Source organism: Balaenoptera ricei, chromosome 18, assembly GCF_028023285.1.
Source record: "Balaenoptera ricei isolate mBalRic1 chromosome 18, mBalRic1.hap2, whole genome shotgun sequence".
Lineage (NCBI taxonomy): Eukaryota > Metazoa > Chordata > Mammalia > Artiodactyla > Balaenopteridae > Balaenoptera > Balaenoptera ricei.
In genome coordinates this window covers 25,406,550-25,432,021 of record NC_082656.1, presented here as the reverse complement: position 1 = coordinate 25,432,021, position 25,472 = coordinate 25,406,550, and the positions used below count along the sequence as shown (strand labels likewise).

Here is a 25,472-nt window from a genome sequence, read left to right as displayed (position 1 = left end):
CCCCACGGAAAACCACTTCTAAATGGCTCCCAAAGCCTGAAAGTTTGTTTAGAGTAAACCTTTCTGGCATTGATGGATTTCTCCTCCTGATAGTTCACAGGAAAGGGTGTAATGTAAAGAATTAAATGATTCATTCCAAACATGTGCTGGGCTCTGGTACTCCTGCTCCCACCCTCTTCTTGTGGCTGCGTTTGAGCCGCCTGTATGTGATGAGGTCATTTTGCTGGAGCACACAAAGGACTCCGGGGGGGAAAACGCATCCTCTACTGAGACGATTCATGGCATTCATTCCTCCTGGCTGCTGGGGATCACAATGAACCTTCTCAGCATTACACGGGCTCCCTGAGGACGGGTTTAGCTGCCTTTCTCTGGAAGCCCCCCCCTGAGGCACACAATGCGTTTATTATAACGTCCTGGCCCTAAGAAGGGCCTGGGAACAGCTTGGAGTGGCCTATAATTAAGTGCATTTAATAATAAAGGCACAACTTAGGTATTGCAAGAAGTGAAAAAAAGCCCTTCATTTTCTCACTCTCTACTCCCCTCCCCCATCATCCTTCCCTCTTACAAATCAGAAAAGCCAGGAGTTACATATTTTTAAAAAATAACTTTTGCAAAGGATGTCTGGCCAGTGGGGAAAGGGAAATTAAATTACTTGAGAACATTCTTTCCATGTTATAAAAAAAAAAAAAAAAAAGGCTTCTGCTTACTCAGGTAGTTACCCATAGGCAGGATTCATTAAAAGGCTGTTCCGTCAATCACTCTTGGATTCAACTTCCAAAGGCTTTCAGGGGCTGTGACCCTCTAGCAAAGGGGCACCCCTAGGGGTTAAGCTGCCCCTTGGATGGACACTTCCTCAATTTGCTGTGGGCCCAAGAAGGAGCGGTTAGAAGTGTCCCTCCAGCAGTGTCCCATGTCCTTGGTCCCCACTCCCTCCTCTAAGTGCTCAAATTGTGCAGATAGCTTCTGAGTACCAGGGAGAGGGAGCTCTAGGAAATGTGGTCATTTTGCAAGAAGAGAAACTGCACTGGGAGAAAGGAGAAAAAGGCACCAAAAGCTCGACATCTAGGTTTGCAGGAATAAAGCATGAGAGGAGACAATCCAGGGTCACAGCTCTGCCCCTGACCCCGTTTTCCTGAATTTCCCTAAGCCTCAGTTTCCTTCTTCATAAAATGAGGATGTTAATAGTACAATGAGTAGTTAGTCAATAGTCTCGAAATGGGAATCTTGGGAAAGTGATTTAAGTTCTCTGAGCCTCACTTTCCTTATCTGTAAATGAGGTTAAAAAATACCTATTTTACATGCACTGTTGTGAGGATTGAATGGAATAACGTATGAAATCACTTAGCATACCTGGTACATAGTAATCAGTAAATGCTAGCTGCCGTTCTTATCATTATCATTATTGTTGTTATTAATGCAATTGCATTTTTTTTTTTTAATATTGCTTTCCCTCTTTTTTTTTTTTTTTTTTTAATACGGAGCATTTTCTTTTTTCAAATTTTATTTATTTATTTTAGTTATGGCTGTGTTGGGTCTTCGTTTCTGTGCGAGGGCTTTCTCTAGTTGCGGCAAGCGGGGGCCACTCTTCATCGCGGTGCGCGGGCCTCTCACTATCGCGGCCTCTCCTGCTGCGGAGCACAGGCTCCAGACGCGCAGGCTCAGCAACTGTGGCTCACGGGCCCAGTTGCTCCGCGGCCTGTGGGATCTTCCCAGACCAGGGCTCGAACCCGTGTGCCCTGCATTGGCAGGCAGATTCTCAACCACTGCGCCACCAGGGAAGCCCTGCAATTGCATTTTTAAAAATTTTATTTTTATTTTATTTATCTTTGGCTGAGCTGGGACTTCGTTGCTATGCATGGGCTTTCTCTAGTTGCGGCAAGTGGGCGCTACCCTTCGTTGCGGTGCAGGGGCTTCTCATTGCGGTGGCTTCTCTTGTTGCAGAGCACGGGCTCTAGGCGCGTGGGCTTCAGTAGTTGTGGCTCATGGGCTCTAGAGAGCAGGCTCAGTAGCTGTGGCACACGGGCTTAGTTGCTCCGCGGCATGTGGGATCTTCCCGGACCAGGGCTCGAACCCGTGTGCCCTGCATTGGCAGGCAGATTCTCAACCACTGCGCCACCAGGGAAGCCCTGCAATTGCATTTTTAAAAAATTTATTTTTATTTTATTTATCTTTGGCTGAGCTGGGACTTCGTTGCTATGCATGGGCTTTCTCTAGTTGCGGCAAGTGGGCGCTACCCTTCGTTGCGGTGCAGGGGCTTCTCATTGCGGTGGCTTCTCTTGTTGCAGAGCACGGGCTCTAGGCGCGTGGGCTTCAGTAGTTGTGGCTCATGGGCTCTAGAGAGCAGGCTCAGTAGCTGTGGCACACGGGCTTAGTTGCTCCGCGGCATGTGGGATCTTCCCGGACCAGGGCTCGAACCCGTGTGCCCTGCATTGGCAGGCAGATTCTCAACCACTGCGCCACCAGGGAAGCCCTGCAATTGCATTTTTAAAAATTTTATTTTTATTTTATTTATCTTTGGCTGAGCTGGGACTTCGTTGCTATGCATGGGCTTTCTCTAGTTGCGGCAAGTGGGCGCTACCCTTCGTTGCGGTGCAGGGGCTTCTCATTGCGGTGGCTTCTCTTGTTGCAGAGCACGGGCTCTAGGCGCGTGGGCTTCAGTAGTTGTGGCTCATGGGCTCTAGAGAGCAGGCTCAGTAGCTGTGGCACACGGGCTTAGTTGCTCCGCGGCACGTGGGATCTTCCCGGACCAGGGCTCGAACCCGTGTCCCCTGCATTGGCAGGCGGATTCTTAACAACTGCGCCACCAGGGAAGCCCTGCAATTGCATTTTTAAAGATACTTCTTGGATTGAAATCGTTTGCATCATTGGATGATTCAGTACACAAAGCAAGCGTCTGTCTAGAGAAACAAGACAAGCCATGCAAACTTGCTGGGCAATACTGCACTGGAAATCTGATTGCTTTTATTTCTTTCATAGGGAGATGGATTGGTGAAACAAATGGGTGCCATCTATTTTTCTTTCCTATAGTTAAAGTAAAATGAATCGTACAATTCCCACTATGTATGGGTGAATAACTTACCATTATTAACAAGACTAATTTTTCCAACTTGTCTTATGAAAGCACAGACACAATGGTGCCCCCAGCATTTCGGACTTTACCATTGAAGGTGAAGAGAAACTTATTATATGGTTGGAAAGAGACTGACTTCTGCTGGAGCATTTGATTAAAAAAAAAACTGACATCGAGTCTATTGATAAGTAAAGGTCAGCCCAAGAGAGAGTGGGAATAAAAAAAAAGAATGAGGCTTAAATATATATATATATATATATATATATATATATATATATATATATATATATATATATATATTTATAGCTATAGCTATAGAAATCTCATTACCATTCAGTTCAAACATACTGCCTTGTTTTTACTTTGCTTTATGTAAAAACATAAGCATTTGTTATTTTGAGCATTACATTTTGGACACGAAAACGGAGGAGTGTGAAACTTTTGAGGAGCACTAAAGAAGGAGAAGAAACAGGAAACTCAAGGCAAGACATCCTTCCAATCCCAGCAGCACGGAGAATAGGACATTTGCTCCTTATTATTTAACCTTTTAAAAGTCACATGGGAAAGGAAGCAATCCAAGGATCTTTTGATTCCTTTTGGTTTTGGCTAAGAAAATGAAATTATTGAGAAAACCCAACCTTTTATAGAATATTGCAGTCGAAAGGACTTTTCAGTGGGTTAAATACTGTAAAGTCATTGTTTGTTGGGCAATACAGAGTGGAGGAGAAAATAAAAATAATTATTGAAGAGGAGTTGATTGGGTGGGTTTGCACAGACTTGTATTCCAGTGTCAGGATGTGGCATCAAAGGCTTAGTTTGCTGGGGTCACTTTTGTTATCCTAGGTGACCACGTGCTGTGTTAAGGCAAAAGCAAGGTACTCTTTCTGTCAGGTTTTTGGGAACAGACCACGCACCATAGTTCTCAAACCACCTTCCCTTAACCCTGACCTTTTGTATAATGCAGGTCAACTCGCTTCCTCTAATGACTTGTAAACCCATCAATGCTTGTAGATTTCCATGCACGGGCCTCGCTCTGGCTGCTTCTCTGAACTCTGATTACTTAGCAAGCGCAGGAAGGCCCGGGAATGCCAGAATTATCCAGTCATCACTCGGGGGCACTTTATAGACCTCTTCTTTTCTTCAGAATACTCTTTCTTCCTAGCTTATTTCAAATCCCAGGGTCATCGGGATGATAAAGGGCACTTCTTAAACACTGGACAACATGGTGGAGGTGAAAATCTGTTGTAAAATCTGAGGGATGTCCTTGGTATCCATGGCAACGAAAGACCGGCCAGCTGGTAGAGTTCTCTGAAGCCTGTCAGGATGGATGGGGAAAGAAAATTACCATTGCAAATCAGGGCTCCCCTTCCACCTCCTGCCCCTGCAAACCTCAGCATCCGAATGGTTTCTTAGGGAGGGAAGTTTTCACTCTTTAATACCTTGCCCCTGCCTGCAGTGGAACCCGCTGTCACTAGGCAACAGCTACAGGGAGAGGCACACTGAAAGCACTGAACCGAAAGAAAGGTCTTTTCAGTGACAAAATCAGCGAATTTGCAAAGAAAAAATTCTCTCCCTTTTATTACTGTAGTTTCCTGGTATTTTTATGTTCCCTGGACAGAACGGAGCCCTAGGGACCAATCTGGGACTAGCTCACCTGGATCCATTGAACGTGTTGACCTCACCCTGTACTTCTAACTGCTTTTCCTGCCTTAGAAAACAGGTCTTGAAAAATGTTGCCCAGCCAAACCCCAAGTGGTTCTTTCTCTCTTCCTCTCTCTCACACGCTCTCTCTCTCTCTTTTTTGCCCCGCATCATACAATGTGAAATGTAATCTGACTTATGCAATTGCTGTTTTGATGACACTGAGGTTATACAGGCTTATGATAATTTTTTAAAATGTCAATTTATCATTTGGAACAAAGGGCCATTTTTGGAGGCAATATAAGTACAAGACACAGTTCTACCCAAAAGAACGCCTCCTTTCACTGTGCCAACAAAGTTTGGTTTTGGAATGACATTTAATAAAAGTCCACCATCCTGTGTAGTATCATACATTTGGCATGCCCAGTAGACCAGCTAATTCTGAAACATATCTCTTGCCAGTGGATGTTGGATCATTTCCCTAGGAAACCACAAGGGTATTATTGTGTTTTCTTAAGTATTCAAACGGGATCTGTTCACTAGAAAGACGAAATAGCTATTTCAGCTCAACCAATATTTGTTGAGCTTGCCGTTTGATTCATCCTGGGCTGGTCCTGAAGACAACCTGAGTGGAAAAGGCACGGTTTATGTCTGAGGACACGGAAGTCCTCGAAGAGGCTAACACATACAACTGAGAAAAATGCAAAGTCACGTGTAATAAAGTGACTGTAATTACGTGATATTAAGTCTGTTCTTAGCCGTACTCTGCAATCCTGCAGCAAGGCGAAAGGAAGAGAAAAATATGTCAGCACTTTGGACACTAAAACATCTCCTAGTCTGTAGGACTCTGTACCACAGGGTGTGACAGGTAAAAGAGGTGGAGTAATAAAAGGGTATGTGGCCTTTTGTGTGGAGGCAGGATTTTTTTTTTTTTTTTTTGAGGAGATATACTTTCAATTGCGTTTTCTGCTTCTTACAAGTACTTTAAGCAGAGAAAAACCATGCGTCTTCCTGTTTATAATTCAAAAAGATAAATGTTAGTGTGTTTAAGAAATAAAAGTGTTTCCAGATCTCTCCTTTCAGATGATCCACAATGGTATTTATTATCTGACCATAAATTTCTCTACTGAATATTCAGCGTATTCAGTGCAGCATCTTACTATAATTACAGACATACATGAAGGAGAAATATAAGAAAGAAGATGATCTATCTATGTCTATAAATATGTAGACACACATATTAGGTATTATTTACATATATGTGTGTGTCTGTCTACATACACTGTAGAGACACAGACACCCAATCTCTGATGCTAGGAAAATAGTAGATGTTTGCTACTTTGGATATGACTTGAGCATGAACGGAATAGAACTGAGCTTAGCACCTTGATGTAAAAAGCAAAATGTATAAAGTACTGTTTAATTTATTGGTGGACAAATCAATTTGCTATTTATTTTATTGTTGGTTAGTTTAAATATAAACTGAAAAATAAATAACTTAAAGTATTATTGCTCATCCAGATATAAGCTAGAACGTCCCATCCCCTCACCTAGACTCTCAGCTGCTTGAGGGCAGCAACTCTGGTTTCTGTTTCTCCTCCATTCCCACCCTCCCCCCGCCACTGCCCCTCACGATGGGAAGCCCATGAAATGGCATGTGTCAGGTACTTAAGTATCTCCATCCCTGCCCCCTGCTGCATCCTGGAATGACACTTACCTGGCTGCTTGATCACCTAAAGATCCAATAAAAATGGCAAAAGCATTTACTTGAGGGTTGCTTGTCAGGATCTGGGCAAACTTGGCAGGATGTATTCCATAGCGTGACAGGTTGGCATCACTTAAGACAATGACAAAGTACTCGTCAGCTTCTTCTTTGACGATTTCCTTGATGGCGTGTTCTGTCCCCTCTAATGTGTGGTCCCCACTCATGCAGAACTGAGCGTGGGCGTGCATCGTCTGGGGGGAAGAGACATCGTACAAAGGCCATGAATGAGAAGCTCCTTTTTTTAACAAACGTGATGATTTTTCTATTGACAATGAGAAAGCACAAATACTCTGAGTGAGTTCTACTTAATTTGCACCTTAGTGTGACAACAATACGCAGTGATATTTGAATGTGGTTAAGACTTTCATTAAAAACAGGAAATGTTCCAAAACTATCCCATTTGGCACTGATTTTTAAGGCTCAAGCTGCCATTTAAAGTGAGAAAATGTAAGAAAATATGAAACTTGGTATCACACTGGAGAATGGAGATGACACAGAAGAAAAATAAGGAATGGGTTGAGTTTCCAATAAACAAAATTACAACACTATGCATTGTACTTACATCAATAGCAAGGGAGGAAATTTACTTTAGAATCATGGTGAGTGTGTTTCTATTGTAGATCTAAGTATGTGAAACTGAATTTATTGTTAGAAAATACTACGAAATACATAAAATTTGGGTTAGAGAGTACTCTAGAAGGAGTCATTCTTTTCCTTCTGAAATATAGGGGGCTGAATAGAATCCCGATACAATACTGAGTACCCTAAAAATATGTAGGGAACAAAGTTTAAATTTTGTATGGTGTAAAAAAGGAATTTAGGCATGCTAAGTGCTTTCTCAGTTTAATGCTTGAATGTTTGTGAAACAGAAAGTCTTTTTCTTTCCTGTAACTGCTGCTTCTTCAGTGAATCTTTTCAGTGACCAGAAGATACTTTACTGAATCTGGTGGAAGTTTTCATGATATAGAGGTAACTGAATGTACTTACCTTGAGAATTTCTAGTCTTTGCTTATTGTCCTTGGGGATTTTGTTAATTGGAACTATAGCAATGTTGTAGCCATCTCCAGAGTGTCCAGCGATGTCATACTATATGCAAGAGAATCAGAGAGTTAGAAGCCTCTGTCCACTAAAGAATTGTCATTAGACCTATAAGCCTCCAACTCTTTGGTTTGTTATTGCCCAGAATTGCTCAACATATGGCCATGGAGAAAAGCAGAGAGATGGATGTGTGTTTGTCAACAAGGCAAAACAATTCCAGGCTCCTTCACTTCTGGTCTGTCCTTGTGTGATCTCTGCTTTCCAGCAGGAGGTAGAAAGTATGATGAGGGCTTCAGGGGCTACCAAGAATTCCATTCTTAACTTTTAGGGGAGAGTTTAAAATAATTACACACACACACACACACACACACACACACACACAGAGTAGTAGGCAGAATTCTAAGGTGGTCTCCAAGATTCCTGCCCCCTGGTATACACAGCCTATACAATCCTCTCCCCTTAAGTGTGGGCAGGACCTGTGAATATGATATCACTCATGACTATGTTATGTAACATTCTGTGGATGTAATTAAGGTTGCTAATCAGTTGGCTCTGAGTTGATCAAAACAGATTATCTGGGTGCGCCTAATTTAATCACATGAGCCCTTAAAAAGTAGAGTTTTTTCTGGCTATTAGTAGAAGGGAAAGACAGGGAGATTTGAAGTGTGGGGGGGATTTGACATGTGGGAGTTATCTGTGGCTGAGATGGTGGGGACCACAGAGCAAGACCCCAAGCATCGCATCTAGGAACAACCCTGCCTGAGGGCCAGTACAGCAACAGGGACCTCAGTTCTACAACTGCAAAGAACCAAATTCTGCCAACAATCTGAATGGCCTTGGAAGGAGATTCCTCCTCAGAGCCTTCAGGTGAGAGCCCAGCCTGGCTGACATCCTGATTTCAGCCTTATGAGACCCGAAGAGGAGAACTCAGCTGAGCCTGCCCGGACTTCTGAACTACAGAACTATGACTTAATAAGCAGGTATTGCTTTAAGAAGCTATGTTTATGGTAATTTGTTACACAGCAATAGAAAACTAATACACATACTTTTTTCCTGAACACAAAAGCGAAACAGTCACTGCAGAAATTATAGAAAAACACAACAAAAGAAAGTAAAAATTATCCATGATCCCATTACTCAAAGATAACCTCTGTTAATGTTTCCTTGTATAAGTTCCTAAGCTTGAATTTCCTTTCAATATATGTGTAAGGGGTTGCACATTCACACATATGTATGTCTGCATCAACATTATTTTTAACTAATGGATAATGTTGACCATATAATTTTATAATTTGCTTTTCTATTTAATAGTGCATGACATAGATTTTTCAGTTTAGGAAATACCTTTTAAATTCCCTCTCTCACAATACACAAGAGAAAGTCCTGTCTGTTGAGAAAAGGCTGGAGCTGAGAGAAAGGTGCAGCATTTTTACAGAATCTGGAAAGAAGTTTGGGATCTGAGGCAACTATAATTGGGGCAAGGTGATTCTCTCCAATCATGGGGTTTGCCCCCAAATTCCCTTTTCTCCCCCCATCTCCCTCTAAGACTTTTTATGATGCTGATATAAAGATTGGAATAGACCTTAGGGTATCTGAGCAACTGGGGGATCTGCAAAGAAAATTCTGGGTATGGGTCTGGGGCAAAATATTTTAGGGATTACTTGGAGTGTTATGGGTCAAAATGCTTAAGAATTACTACTGTCTATTCACCATCTGACCATCAATCAACAGCTGTCTTTTGAACACCTACCATGAGCAAAACACTACTTAAGGTGTTGAGGGCAATGCAATGATTCCCTTTCATGTCATTCTTTTTTAACTGGTGAGGTTTGTTTGTTTGTTTATTTATTTATTTATTTATTTATGGCTGTGTTGGGTCTTCGTTTCTGTGCGAGGGCTTTCTCTAGTTGTGGCAAGCGGGGGCCACTCTTCATCGCGGTTCACGGGCCTCTCACTATCACGGCCTCTCTTGTTGCGGAGCACAGGCTCCAGACGCGCAGGCTCAGTAATTGTGGCTCACGGGCCCAGGTGCTCCGTGGCATGTGGGATCTTCCCAGACCAGGGCTCGAACCTGTGTTCCCTGCATTGGCAGGCAGATTCTCAACCACTGCGTCACCAGGGAAGCCCACTGGTGAGGTTTTTGAAGGCAAGGGTGTATCTTATTCATCTTAACGCATTTTAGTATCTATGAGTGGGCCTGGTCTGTTAATTGCTGAAGTATTTTGAGAGAGTTTGCAGTCAACTTGGGGCATTAAGAAGCTTTCCTTTCCCATGTGGGCTACATTCTTTTACAAATAAGCTCTGTGGAAGCTGGAATGTATCTTTTTTCTCTCAGCACTCATGTGATAAATGGTGGTTAGCCCAAGCTAGCTGAAAAAAAAACCAACCCATAACATAACTGAAACCGTTGTATGAAAAATGAAAAGTAGAAAAATTTCTGCTGAAATAATTTTTATGCAAAAATAAGAAGTCAGAAGGCAGTCGGGTTACTTGGGGAAGATGAGTTCCATTCTAGACACGCTGGAATCGTGCGTTCAGGGAGATATCAGAGAAGAAACTTATTTCTTGTCGTCTGAAACTTGGCTGTCATCCCCAGGAGGGAGAGGTGCAGCTGTCAAGGGCAAATGCATAGAGAGAGAAGAGCAAAGGACCCCCTCAACCGAGCCTTGGGGAGTATCCTTGTTGGGGTGGAAGAAAGACACAGGGCAGAGGGAAGAAGAGCAATGGCAGATGCAGGTAACCGGGATGGCCCTGGAAATCAGTGTGTAGGGTTTCGGAAGCAGCTGTACAACTGTGCTGACTTACGCTAACCATAACCATCAAGGAGAATGGTGACTCATGACTTCTGGGCATCAGAATCAATGGCGACCTTTGTGGGGATAATTTCAGTGAAAGGTTTGTGGTGTAAGAAAGAGAAATAGAACAGCAGCTAGATGGGTATTGGGGGAGAGGTGACTGCGTTTTATAGGCAGCAGAGCGGAGGCAGTGGGGAAAGAGATCAGGGTCACAGTCAGAGGGTTAAGTTGGAGAGGGAGGGAGGACACTTCTTTTTCTGAGACTAAAAGGAAGGCAGAGAGAATGAGAGTGGACAGAGACAAGTGTATAATTGAAGAAGTAAGTGGACAAATGAAGGCCCGTATAGGATGTCTAAATATTTGAAAGCTATAAATCAGGCTATACAAATTGTTAAATAAAATATGTTCTGTCCTCCAACTTTGATAAACATACATTATAATGACTTGGAGAGCCAGGGTCAAATTTCAAATACTTGGATTCTCGAAGCTCTGTGCTAGAACATGGCTGTGTGGGTAGTCCTGGCCCCTGGCTTGCAGCCCACGCCCTTCTCTTTCTGTAGCTGGCTCTGTCCCCCACCACGAGGTGCCTCACATGCACGTGTGTGGACACCCAGTCCTCAGGTCCACATGCCATCACATCCTTCAGTCATCCTCAGCTCTGGGTGCTCACACAATTGGCCAGTCTGCCCCAGAAAGATGGACCTAAGAAAGAGGCCCAACGAGCAGACGTGGGGTGACCTGAGCAGGATAGTTGGGGATCCCAGGAACTGGGAGAATGATCTAGAAAAAAAGCTCTAAGGGGGCTTGTCCCCTTGGCCCCATAGATTCCTCCCCCGATGGTAGGGGCATGGCCAGAGAAGAGCCAGAGTGGGGCCTTGGGCAGGGGCCAGGGACATTATTCTATGCCTGGTTTTAGGGTGTTTTTTTTAAAATACAAAAGAATTGTGAGGGAAATTTACCAATACGTTAAAAAAGCTCAGCAGTGAATGCTTTCCAGGGATGTAACAAATTCCATATATGGAAAGAAACTCTATGTACAGTTTGCTGTCAACGTAGTGAAAAGGTAGCAAAGCTTGAAACCTAAAGGCAGCACAGCTCTGGACGATGGATTACTATAGGGGAGTGCTGGCTTCAGTATATGCCTGACCAAGGTCACCACGGGCTCAGTGCAAGGACTGGCACGGATGTGGAGAAAACCTGCACGATTCCTCCACAGAAACATGTGCCAGGCCCTGTCCAGACTGATTTGACAATAGTCACGGCAGGAACGTTTTAAGCCAAGAATAAAGTTCTCCTGAGAAGGTGCCAGGCAGGCTGCTTTCATTAGGGGGCTGGTGAAGTAATCTGTTAAACGGGAATCTTACACATAAGGGGGTAAGATCAGTTCCTTGAAATATATATATATATACATATTAGACTTTTTCTTTCCCTTTAACTGATGGTTAACGTTCTTACTAACCAGATGACCATGGGTGACACTATATAAATAAATATTTGACCATGTGGTCTGTTTACAGGGTTGACATAACTGGTTACTGCAAGGAAAAATGTTGCTAGTTAATTATTAAACAAATAGCAGTCAAATGAATTGTTGGATGCCCTTTATCAAAAACAGACTGATTGAACACTCCAGAAATATTTTAGTCACAAACCCATCTACCATTTGATTGATCTACCTATCATCTACCATTTAATTATCTGCCCAGGAGAAAAAAAGCATCTTATACTTTTTCAGGCAAATGAGATAGGTGAGTTGCAGACCTTCCTTTCTTCCTCCCTCCTTTCTTCCTTCCTTTTTTTTCCTCCTTTTTTTCCTTCCTTTATTTGCAGTAAGGAAAGTGCAATTTGCAGAAGGATCTGCCTTTGTCTGGGCCTAGTTAGTATTGCAAAGGCTGAGAAGACACACCTAAAGGACAGGATGGGGCTTATAAAATGGTTTGCAGGCTCTGGTTCTCATCTTCCAGATGGGCTTGGGGATTCTTCTGTGCCCAAAGTAAATAAACTGCTTGAGAGGAATTCAAAGTACATCCAAATGTGGAGCATTCCCTGGTGTTACTGTAGATCATTTTAAGCTTCCATGAAAAACAATCCTTCTATGTCATAATTATCTGGTATCTGTTCTCCAAGGATCCCAACACATTTTACAGAGAGCTAATCCTCAAAATTTCCTGGGTTAAAGGAAAAAGGATATGAACTATACTTATTAGTAGTTAGTATCTCTAACGTCTGCTTCTGCCATTCACCCAGTCTGCTTCCTGCCGTGACCACTGTCAAATCAGACCTGATAGGGTCTCAAGCTTGCTTCCAGGCAGGAATCATAGGGGTCACTAAACAAGAACCTAACTGTTGTTATCAACCACCTGACATTTAGATCATAACTTTTTCTGGGTAGCTCAAAATTTTTATGATCATGATTTCTGCACTTTTCAGAGCATCCCTTAAATCTCCGTGGAGTCTTGCATTTAACATCCAACATAAACATTAAACCACAGCAGTAAAGAAAAGCCTCAACTAGAGAGGACCAATTTTAATACTTTTTTTGATTTAGAAATTTGTTTAAATGCCCTTTTGCTATATTTTCTTTTGAAAATCTCATTTGTTTAGAGAAAGGTATGAAAAATGAAAACAAATGCTGAGTTTCAGTGCAAGACACAAAGATTTATCATCAGATTAGGATGATTTATAATACTTAGATGGCAAAGAAAGCTTTGCTTCAAACAAAGAGCTCCTAGCATTTTTATGAATAAGATTTGTGTTTAAATTTTTACTGGGAAGGATAATCATTTGCTAACTTTAGGAGAAGTTATGTTTTATTACTTATCTATATTTTAAGTAAGTAAGAGAATCATTTGAGGCTATTTCAGAAGCCTGATGATGTGTGAAATTCGAATCTCCTTCTAGACCTACAAACACACCATTCTCAGGTGGCACTGCTGACAGCCGGCAGCAAAGGATTAGAAGGTAAATAGAATTTAAAAGGTCAAGAGATGTGCCAACAGAACTCTAGGGTATAGTCAATAATCTATGGTACTAGTTCGCTAACCTTTCTTCTTATGGAAGTTAATGTAAAGAGAACAATGTTCTGAAGGTCAAAGATTCTAGACTCAGCTCTGACTTTAACAAGGTTTCGACCTCAGGCAAGTCACCTAACCCCTCCAAATCTTGTTTCTACCTTATAAATAATGCTGGTTTAGATGACCTCTAACATTGTATGCTTGTAAATCACTTAACCTCTCTGACACGTAGGGATAATCTCTGTTTCACCTAACCTCACAGGGTCATTGAAAGGATCGGACAATACATTTCATGGGTATAATGTCAACACTCGTACCATCCTTTATGGTTTACAAAGTGCTTCTGTATATCTCATTTCGTTCTGATTCTCTCCACACCTTTGGGGTGGGTGTTATTAACATCATTTCCCAAATTAAAAAATCGATGCTCGGAGATTAACAGACTTTCTTAAGGTCAGAGATCTAGTGCTGGCAGAGGTGGAATTCAAACCCAGGCGCTCTGACTCTAAGTCCAGTGCTTTTACTATAGAGAAATAACCATTCCCTAACTACTCCCCTGCCCCTCCGCCCTCTCCCAGTCTCTACTTAGGCTTTTTGAATAGTTGGATTGGCCAATACTTCCACATCTACAACTGAGTCAATTCTGAACTCGTGTTTAACTCTGAATGGATTCAGAGAAGTCTGTACACCCTTCTTTGGTCCTACCTTCAAGCAGCAATAAGAATTTATTCAGGGAATTCCCTGGTGGTCCAGTGGTTGGGACTCAGAGCTTTCACTGCCATGGGCCTGGGTTCAATCCCTGGTCGGAGAACTTAGATCTCACAAGCCATGCGGCAAGGCCAAAAAAAAAAAAAATTAAAAAATTTATTCAAAGCTTGAGCCTGATAAGATGATTGATTTCCATTTCTAAACATTTGAAACATGCCTGAGACATTGGGGAAAGGTGAATTACAGATGCTGAACTACATTTTTGATAGAAGGAATTTTTCCCAGCAGGTGCTGGTTTGTGAGTCACATCTTTCCACATCTTTCCGACCAAGATATCTTTGAGAAAAGTATGTCTAGTATACCTCTTTTGGATGAAGGAGTGCTAAGGGGAGGAGAAGACAGAATACTTTATGTAAATGGTCTATTTACTCCTAAATTACAGCTTTGTAAATATACTGATTGGGCAGAAATAAGATGGCTGCAAGAACAAGGGATAAAACGTGAACAAAGGAAAGGCCCTGAAATGGGAGTCAGACATTCTGGCTGTTTACAGTTTAGCTGTGTGACCTTGGGATCTGCATCTTGATTTCCTCATCCTAAAACAAAGAGGTTGGTGAAAATAATTTCCAAGATCATTTCTGCTCCCAAGGCTCTATGAAAATCCAACAGGCACATCCAAGAAATGGAACGAAAAAGTCTGCTTCACTTAATTGTAGGAACACCTGTGCCTTGTTTTCTTCTGTCAAGGGAGTGAATCATCCAAATCTAAGTGAGGATTGATGAAGGCTTTTCCAAAAACAAAGCCCCCAGAGTCTGTAAGAAATAACAATCCAGTATTGGTCCTAGAATAGCAGTTTTCTAACTCTAAATTTTTTTTAAGCAGTGGAACTCTTTCTCCAAACGAAATATTGCACAAAAGTCCAGATTGTGAAATGTCATGCAATATCATTATAAGTGGAATTATTTTGGTTGAATTGGGGATGTAGGGGGAAGGGGTAAAAAGTGCTGCCCACACACCTCTGCCCTCCAACATCCTTCAGGGGATCCTTTTACTCTGTTGGGGGAATTCCCTGGTGGTCCAGTGGTTAGGACTCGGCGCTTTCACTGCCGAGGGCCGGGGTTCAATCCCTGGTTGGGGAACTAAGATCCCGCAAGCCACACAGCCGAAAAAAAAGAAAAAAAAAATTCTGTTAGGAAACCATGACCTTAGAAGTGGTTTATATGTCTCCATAGAAACAATACATTTGAAGTTTTTTTTCAAAGTCCAATTTCTCAATAACTCAATAAATCTATTTTCCAGTGTCACTATTTGAATGCTCAGTGAAGAAACACTTAACTTTTGGTGTTATTAAATACTCTGAAGAAAAAAAAATAAGGCAGTAAGAGCTTTTGCACAAGAGGTCTACTTTAAGGTTACAGTGAAAACATTCCCAGGGGCTTGGAGACATCAAGAGGAACAAACTGGAATGAAGGTAAAGGAAAAAAATGCTTCCTGACTTAAATGACATGGTTCCCGTAACCGTTACCGTTCCACTTTTCATACCAGCGTTTAAGTGCTATGTGACCATCAAAAATTCTGCAGATCATAAGATTAGAGGACTTTATGCTGATTATTAGCAAATAATGTTGCTCCTGTCTTAAGCCTACTGTAAATGCTGTTCTTGAGAATAATTGAATTCAGTGGGTAGAACAATTATGAGAAACTTAAAAAACTCCAGATGCCTTTGAAATGTGTTCTGCCATTGAATTACCTTTCCTTCTCAGTCATTCTTGCTCAAGGGTCCTTTCCTTCTCAGTAATTCTTGCTCATGGGTCATGCTAAGGTGGAATAAAAGTGGAGGCTGCCTCCAAATGAGCCTCCTGGACTTGGACTCTAATGTCCCAGAGCCCAGGAGCTGAGCCCAAGCCAAAGAGAACACAAAGCAGATGCCAAGAGAGAGGCTGCGGGGAAGAGTCCAGATCTGCAGGCCAGGCCAGTGGCTTCTGACTGTTTCAAAGCAAATACAGACTAGACAGCTTTACAACGGAGGGATAACTACAGGAAGACAACATGAAGAACTTTCTGGAACTGGGGAGTGGGGAGTCTCAGCATACACTGCTGAATTCCTAACATGTGACACCCCATGTGATGCCATCCTGGGCTATGGAATATACATTTTTCACTAGGAGCTCCTAAAACTGTCATTTGCTCATGCTTCATTTTATATTTGCTGAGTAAATGACGTATTTTCACTAGTTACTCCTTGTCCTTACGCTTCCTTCAAAAATGAGAAAATTGAAGTACAGAGAGATGAAACGAGTTGGATAAGATCGTATAGTGTAAAGACACAGAACAGAGTGAACGGTACTCTGTCACTTGATGTGTATGCATCACATGTCTCTGAGAAGACACCAAGAAAGTCTATCAACAGTGGTCACCAGCAGGGAGGGTAACTGGGAACTGAGAGGGGGAAGCGGGGGCTGACTCTTCACTCTGACTCCTTTTGTGCCTTTTACACTTTGCATTATGTGTACGCATTACTTATACCTCAAAATACTTCATTATAAACAGGAAAAGTTCTCGCAGAATGCAAGTAGGTTCCATCCCACCACCTGCTCACCCTATACAAAGGAGGCCTGGCGAGCCCCAGCAGAGCCTGGATAGCCTGTGGCCACTCAAAATCTTAGTTATGTTGGCAGGGATGGTGGGAAGACTTTACAAAGTCTCCAGGGTAGCTGCTGTGAGGGAAAGCCTGTTAGGAGTTCTGGAAATATAGAGACAAGGTAAATGGCACCATGAGAAAACAGCTAGACAAATCCAGGATGAGGGATATTCTACAAGGCAAATGATCTAGACCCTCAAGAGAGTGACCATCATGAAAAGTAGAATGGTAGTGGTAGGAAAGGCGGCTGCTACAGGTTAAAAGAGGCTAACAAGACATTGTAACCAAAAATAAGGTGAGGACTTTGACTGGATCCCAGATTGTAGGGGGAAAAGTAATTAGACACTATTGGGATGGTTTATATTCTATAGCCCAGGATGGCAACCATTGGAATAGTCGGGAAAAGTGAACATGGATTGGATATTATAAGGTATTATAAAATTATTGATGATTTTCTTAGACGTGATAATGGTATTGAGATCATTTAGGGAATGTCCTTACTCTTGGCAGAAGCATAATGAAGTATTTAGAGGTAAAGTATTATGATAGTTATAACTTACTTTCAAATGGATCAGAGAGAAGAAAAAGACTGTGTATTTAGACAGAAACATAAAGCAAACAACGGGAGAAAATGATCACTTGGTGAATCTAAGTAAAGGCATATGGGTGTTCATTTTACAGTTTTTTCAACTTTTTTGTAGATTAAAAGTTTTTCAAAATAAAAAAAATTGGAAATAAAGGGGAATGTTTAAAAACGAAACAAAAAAGGGAAAACAAGGAGAAGAGACCTGGGCTCTATCCTCTTCTGTCTCCAACTAGCCTTCTGACTTTGGGCAAAGCCCTTAATGTTTCTGGGTCTCAGTTTCCTGTCTGAGGAATGAGGAAACTGGAGGGAATGACCTGCGAGGTGAGCTCAGCTCTAAAGGCCGTGGTCGTAATGAGGAATTTGCAGTCCTCTCCCGTCCTGTCTGCCCTTTCCCATCCCTCCAGATACCCATCTAAGTACCACTTTTCCTCAAAGAGCTTGTTTTGTGAAATCTTCAGAGTTTTCTCCTGTTGTCGGAAAGATTTTAATGCTCTAGTTTCATCAGACTTTCTATGCTCTTAAAAAAAGTTCTGAAGGGACTTATGTAGTAAATGTGAGGGGGTATGTTTATAAGTATACGAAAATGCACAAAACCCAAACCGTTAAACTACTTCCTGTTAAAAATCAAAGAGCATAAAACATGATGAAGCTTCTTCAAGCCTTGAAAAAAGTTCATTTTATCGTGCTGTCTTACTATAATTTCCCCTGGATTTGTCAGTAAATCAACTCTACTTCAATAAAAAGTTTTTTAAAAAGTCATATATTAGTATGGTATCTTCTCAATATTTCTGTGGTTTTACAGATGAAAACCGAGGAAATTCTTTACAGTGTTGTGGCAATCGAAGAGACTGTCAGCAAAATACTGCTTTGAGGATGGTGCCCCGAAGGGGAGAGTCTGGAAAGGCATGCTTTCCTGTGCCTTTTGTACTGAGTGCCTCTCATTGAGTGTTCTATCAGAAGTCGTTTTTTGTTTTTTTTTTTTGAAGCCTTTTCTGAATTTGTTGCAACATTGCTTCTGTTTTATGTTTTTGTTTTTTTTGGCAGCGAGGCATGTGGGATCTTAGCTCGTCGACCAGGGATCGAACCCGCACCCCCTGCATTGGAAGGCGAAGTCTTAACCACTGGACCGCCAGGGAGGTCCCCAGAATTAGTTTTTATAGGTCTCCCTCACAAAGCTACAAGCTCAAGGATGGCAGGGAACTCTGTACCTAGCAGAGTACTCTGCTCTCAGCAAGTGCTCTATGTTTGTAATTTGGTTGAATTTAGTTGAAATTCAGTAGGTCATATGGCAACAGTTTGGTTTCTAATTGTCAATTAGAAACAAAACAAAACAAAATAACAATTTGTGAAATGCTATTTCCCTGACATTATTTCTTTTTTATGCAACATGTCTGGTTTTACTAATCGTTCTTCCAGATTACAGACTTTTAATGGTGAGAAGTGGACAAATATGAACCTCTCCATACACCCTGAGTGTGAGATGCAGTGGGACATGCAACACACCCCCTGTTAGCTTTGCCACTTCCGGCCTTCTGTCTCATCCTTGACCGAGTCCTGGGGAGCTCTGTCAATCAATTTCTTGGTGGACTTCTACTGAATCTTTCTAAAAACCTGGAAGAAGTAGCTTCACATAACGGAGCAATTCTGCTTTCAGAGATATAGAAATCCTTTCTAACTAAATTTTTTTCTAGATAACTGAATATGCCAATTTTAATAGTGGTATGTTTGCTGTGGTCTATAAGGGGTTAAACTCTTCATGTAACTCAAAGGGAGCTGAGGTACTCTGGCCTTCAGGATCCACAAGAGAGGTGAATGGGCTGATCCAACTATTGGCAGAACCCAAGGTTTTAAAACATAGGTGGGATTTATGCTGATGCAATGGATGTCTAACCATTCACTGGTGATCAGTGGTCCAAGTGATTTAAGAATTATACTCCACCTTATACCAGAAAGGATGTAAAACATTAAAAAATATTAAGCCCATTAAAAAATAAAAAGTACATATACAATGGAATATTACTCAGTTATAAAAATAATGAATTAATGCCATTTGCAGCAACATGGATGGACCTAGAGATTATCATACTAAGTGAAGTAAGTCAGACGGAGAAAGACAAATATTATATGATATCACTTATATGTGGAATCTAAAAAAAAAAACAAAAAAACAAATGCACTTATTTCCAAAACAGAAAGAGACTTACACACATAGAAAACAAACTTATGGTTACCAAAGGGGAAAGGGGGGTGGGGAGAGGGATGAATTAGAAGGATGGGTAACATATACACACTACTATATATAAAATAGATAACCAACAAGGACCTACTGTGTAGCACAGGGAACTATACTCAATATCATTTAATAACCTATAATGGAAAAGAATATGAAAAAGAATATATATATGTGTGTGTGTATATATATATATATATATATATATATATATATATACACACACAACTGAATCACTTTGCTGTATACCTGAAACTAACATGATATTATAAATCAACTATACTTCAATAAAAAATTTTTAAAAAACATAAAAAAATAAAAAAAACAAAATCAAGAAAAACTTATCTGAAGGCCGGGAGGGTCAAGGGAAGGAAAACGCTGAACACTAGTCTGAGAGCCATAAGACATAACAGAGTTGGCTTGGCCGGTCTTGGATTTTAGCTCGGAGCTTCCTGGCAGCTAAAACCAAGACGGAGTCTGGAACAGCTCCATGGTTTTCACTGATCACAAGGGGAAGCACATTCCAGCTCTTCAGGGAAACAGAGCTGCTTCCCATGGTGGAAGTCCACGTCCCACTCGTCTTTGTATCCTGTACTTAGGCAGAGCCTGGCAACCACAGCCCTCATTGACTCAAGCTGCCTTTGCCCTTCCCCTTCATTCTAAAAGGAATCTCTCACGTAGAGCTTCACACAAGGGACTCTGGGAGCCTCGGAGCCACAGAAGTGGGCCTAAAGTCAATGAAGGGATGGGTTTCAGTCTGTTTCTTTCTGTATCCATCACGGCACACGGACACGGCTCAGTACGGCAATCCGAGGCATGGGCAGGATGTCAAGCTAAAGCATCATCTAAGATGGACTATTTCTGAAGGACCTGTTTGATCCCTAACACAGTTGAGAATATCTGTGGATAGACTGAGTACCCGTTACCTATGTCTGCACATATACCACTCCTCTCAACTGAATTTCTGATAATAATTACCCCACAGTGTTCAGGTTATTTGTTCTGGTCAGAGCCAGGAGTGCGGGTGCCCCTGTGGCTGATTAAGAGCAGACTGATGGGCTCGGCTCGGGCAGTAACATGGTGGCAGGAGATCCCTCCTCAGTGCTCAGGTCTCCGAAGGAGGAGGTATTATATGACTCCTTTGCTTGACTCCAGAGCAAACTTGGCAATAACAGAATGGAAACTGTTTAAATGAGAAGCTGCATTTCTCCCAGGGTAACAACCTTCACTGTCATCTGGGGACACGCCTGTTACTGTGTAGCGAGCGCTCGCTCATGCACGAAGGCAACGCAATGCTGAGAACCTTGAGAGGCTGCCTGGCTGGTGATGGAGCAAGAATGGGTGGGTGGGGGGGTGTGGTATTGGGATGGGGATGGTGGCCTTGAGAAATCTGGGGAGAGACTTGTGGCGCTTCTATATGTCTGTTTCCGCTCCCCCCCTCGCCCTGCCCTTATGGATAATATCACACAACTTGTAAAGTGCAGTGCTTTCTTCTGTAGCAACTGGTCTTTAAATTATGGTCTTATCATGTTTTGATTATTAGAGCAGATGAAACAAAAGGTTCACTTTCTCTACACTGACAGATGAGTTGACGAGAAGACGCAGATTCTCGTCCGCTCTGGGTGAACATCCCCTAGCCAGCCTCACGCCCTAACTCGGGGCTGACTCCTGAGCAGAGACGGGGTCTGGGGAGGTCTCTCATCCTCCTCAGTTCGCGCCATTACCTTGAACTTCTCCTCATAGTTCTCAAAGGCCTCCATGACCATACACACGGCTTCCATCGAGCGCTCAAGCCGGCCATCCACCCCGTTAAAGCGGTACATGCTGCCGGACACGTCCACCACCAGGCGCAGGCGCTTGGGTTTCTGTTGGGGGCTGCCCAGCTGAGGGAGAGACAACAGAAAAGCCTCGTGAACCAGAACACTGTCACTGGCTGCTGTTCTGGGGCCCGCACGCAGGTCCCAGGGTGCCAACCGCCAGGCCCGCAGATCAGCTGTAGGCTGGGCCCGGCACAAATCTGTCCTGGCAGGTGGGGAGGCACCTATGGATGACATTTCAGCAAATGGAGCTTCAGACTTGTGCTGGTAGTTGGGGCCACATGGGAAAGATTTTCCTTTGGAATATGGTCCTTTCAAGGACAAACTAGTCTAGTAAGACTCCCTTAGTGAGGCTGATGTCGTCTTAAAAACAATTATCTGGAAGAATATAAACCCCAGCATTTCATTTTCACGTCAGTTTCTCTAGCAAGATGGAGCTCCTTTGGAAGCCCACAGCAATTTTACCAGTACCTGTTGTGTAGGGACCTAAAAATCACTTCCACACAGCCTGCAAGAAATGTCAGATTCCTAAAACAAGGCGATGTGAGGGGGCAGGGGGTTCCAGCAAAGAAGTAAAGGAAAATATCTCTGCCGTGTCTTTTGTCTTTAGGAAGTTTTCAGTTTTCTCCTCCTTCCACTTACTGAATTACTACTACTCTTTACTTTTCCTGGCAGTTAACGGCATGAAAGCGGCATCGAACCGCAGTTTAGCAACAACTGTCAATTACAATGTGAAACTCTTGTGAGTTTCAGTTTGATTTTGAACCCAGGCCTGCCAATTTGCAGAATGAAAAACAGAAGTATGCTTGTCAGTTTTTACTTACAGGAAGAAAGAAGAAAAATTCCAGATTATTCTGTTACTATACACTCGCTGACATGTATGCAAACTAATGAGCAGAAGTAGTCATTTCAAGAAAATACTGTAGGTATTGGAGTGTAAGAGTTGGAGACAAATTCAATATATTTCTTAAAAGCTTGTTGAGTCTGCCAGAATTAAGAATAGTGCCTCATCCACTTCCATGGCGACTCACAATTTCAGATGAATCGAAACACATTTGTGGACCACAGGGAGTCAGTAAAGAAAGCAGTTGTTGACGCATACCAAGGACACAGAAGGAAGAACTCTGCCAGTGACTACAGGAACCTCTCTGAATCAACATTTAGATGGAATAAGTGGCTCCCTTCCCCCCACCTGTCACCGCACCCCCAGCTCTCAGTGGCTACTCAGCAATTCTGGTTACTTGGAGATACTGGAAGTCACAGAACCCTCTAAGAGACTCACCTTATTGCCATTTTTTGGCCATTGTATTATTGCAAATATTTTAATATTATGGCTGTCGAAAACTTTACACACTACAATTAGAGTTATTTAAGGGAGAATTCCTTATTTTCTAAAAATTTCTTCGGTTATAACATAGACACAGATCTTTAAAGGAACAGAACAGCGGAAAACCACCAAGATTGCTCTCGTGCTTTCATTTGCATCACCCTCTGGGATTCAGTGGCACCAAGTGTCTTCAGTGCCCCCTCCAGGGCACCCTGCCCTGTGTTCCGGGAGCTGATCTGTTTTCCAAATGGCACTGGCCTCTCTCCTGGCTGCTGGCTTCCGGTGGGTTCTGCTGATAGTAGGCGCTGGCAGATCAGAGGGTGAGGGTGAAATATTTACTCCCTCAGCCCCTTCTCTGCTGTGGCCTGTGGGTGGGTTCTCCTTCTCCTGAAGGCCACAGCCCCTGGTGGGCAGACCTCTCCATAAATCACCTTTTCCAGGTTCCAGTAAGTGCTCTCTCCTCTGCCCTTTTAGACCGAGGGATGGGTCAGATCCTTGCCGTTGGGAGACCACACCATCTCTTTTTGGATTTCCTAAACGCCACCCTTAACTTTTGTAAATATTAACTGTTCCTTAAATTGCTCAGTTTGAGTGTGCCTGGTGTTTCTTGACTCATGCTGGGATCTTGACTCATATAATAAACAGTATAATATTTCTGTTTTTTTCTAATTTTAAAAAGTGCAATGCTTTCCTTGATTGCCATATTCAGGGTTTATGGTGTTTTGACAAAGACAGCAACTCAAGGAAGCATCTGCCTGTAAAGAAGACCAAACTGCAGATCTGAGGCTCCTAGCGCACCGGTACTTACTTGTGGCTCCAGCTCACCCCGGCGTTTGTAGATGGCTTTTTCTCCAGTCAGCCCATCAATGATCTTGGCATCATCTAGTTCCCCAGTAGCTTGGTGTCTTAGCCACTGTCTTTCTTTACCTTTAGCCTACAATGATATACACACAAATCCTTACTTTAATTAGTTCTGCAGGGTCCCTGACACATTTCATGCACGAGTAACAGGAAACACACCAGGGATCTTTTCAATATGTGATGGTTCTGCACGGACACAGTTTCACAAATGGACCGGTGTCTGCTCTGCTGACAAAGAAATGCCCTTTGTGTAGATTTCGTTCATTGTTAAGTGCTTTAACATATGGAATGATGAAATGAACTCACAACACACATGAACAGGAAAACGGTATGCAAATGAACCTCTGGAGAAACATGCAATATCTGGAAATGTAATGGTGATGCGTTTCTTATGGATTTTCTGTCACGGTACTCCTAGAGAATTTATTAGGTAACACAATAATCAGCTTGAACTTGTTAACACTGTCTGCAAGCACAGAGAAAACGTGATCTTCAGACTCTTCCTTTCGGAGAAGTTGTTATGCCGGTTCTCTGTGACTTACAGTGCAAATGGGAACAGCTGAGAACAATAGTACGTGAACATTCTGTACCCTACTGCCGCTCTGATCATCTGTATTCAGAAATCTCCTGAATTACTTTTGTAAAGATATTCGCACATAATACTTAAAACTATGCCAAGCGGACTAAGATGATAGTTAAATGATAAAGACTTACAATATCCCAATCTAGGTATAGGTTTATCACAGCTGATATTTACAGTAAGAAGTGGGAAGAAAAGCTAAAATACTTCTACGCATGCAAACAAGAGCAGTAGTTAAGATCATGTGCTCCGGAGTCAGACAGCCTCGCTCCAGTCCTTCCTTCACCGTGATCAGGTATCTGACCTCCAGCAAGTTATTGAACCTGTCTGCATTGCAGCTTCCTCATCTTAAAAGTGAAGACAGCACTAGTTTCTACTTTAGTGAGTTACTGTAAAGATTAAATGAGATACTACATGGAATTAGCTGAGAAAGAGCCTGGCAATCTGTGTTAGCTGGTATGGTGACGATGATGTTGATGATTACGATGATGAGAAACATTATGGACAAGTAAGTCCACATTACTTTAAGCACACTTTCATCACGGTTTCATTGGAGGTGGCTGTATGACAGCACTGTCATTGAAAAAGTCAAGCTTTAGGCAGCCAGTCTCTATTTTAGGGGCAGATCAACTACACAAAGAAGCTCCACACGGTATAACTCTGGGTAGTACTCTGTGTATTGTTTTCCTGTTCCTGATACCCTTGCTGCAAACAGGTGCAAAATACCACATTTGAATACAGATATATATTCACGGGTACATGAAATAAAGAGAGAGAAACTCCTAAGGTACTGGCATAAAGATATTAAATTTGGTGAGTAGTTAATTTCAGGAACTACCAGGTATGTGCCCCTTGGAAATATGTTCTTTCCTGATGTGTAACCTTGGTAAGAGCCCCATGATCTTATAGGACAATGGGACTCATTGGAGCATAGCTCAATGAGCTTGCGTAGCTTTATAAGATAGACAGCTACAGGCGACAGGAGGAAGGGGTGGGCAGAGTCTCCTAGAATCCTTTCCCACTGAGCTACGGATAACACAGACAAGCTCCATCACTCAGTACTTTCCTTCTCAGGCCCCCTCCCCTGCAACATGATTGGGACCTGGCCCCCATCTCCTCTTCCCCGTCATTCCTGACGTCTGGAGTGGATAATTCCTCAGGCCTCCAGGATACTCTCTGCTGGGAAACACAGCTGTGGATGACCATTTAGGTACCTTTCAATCTGGAGAATCTATAACTCTTGGAGGTACCAAGCTGCAGAGCACTGCTTCTATTGCCTTTCATAGATGAGAACAGACTCTCACTGACTAGTCTAGACTGGAAAATAAGAACTGCAGAAAGTTCAAGAGAATGTGAGAGCAGTAGTCAGCAGTAGTGCCTTGGAAGTTGGATTCTAAA

At 42.4% G+C, this 25,472-nt stretch overlaps 1 protein-coding gene across 2 annotated transcripts in view; it reads right to left on the bottom strand.

Moving 5' to 3' along the window:
* Positions 1–3,422: 3,422 nt before the first annotated feature.
* VWA8 (von Willebrand factor A domain containing 8) overlaps positions 3,423–25,472 on the bottom strand; it is a 360,366-nt gene continuing 338,316 nt past the window's right edge. The window contains exons 41-45 of one of the 2 annotated variants that reach the window (XM_059902829.1): positions 23,442–23,567; positions 21,214–21,372; positions 7,464–7,562; positions 6,429–6,667; positions 3,423–4,385 (exon numbers count right to left, since the gene is read on the bottom strand). In XM_059902829.1, the coding sequence (XP_059758812.1) occupies positions 4,277–4,385; positions 6,429–6,667; positions 7,464–7,562; positions 21,214–21,372; positions 23,442–23,567 (732 nt within the window). In that variant the 3' untranslated portion in view covers positions 3,423–4,276. The remainder of the gene's footprint in view (positions 4,386–6,428; positions 6,668–7,463; positions 7,563–21,213; positions 21,373–23,441; positions 23,568–25,472) is intronic. The other variant, XM_059902830.1, reaches the window with a different exon arrangement.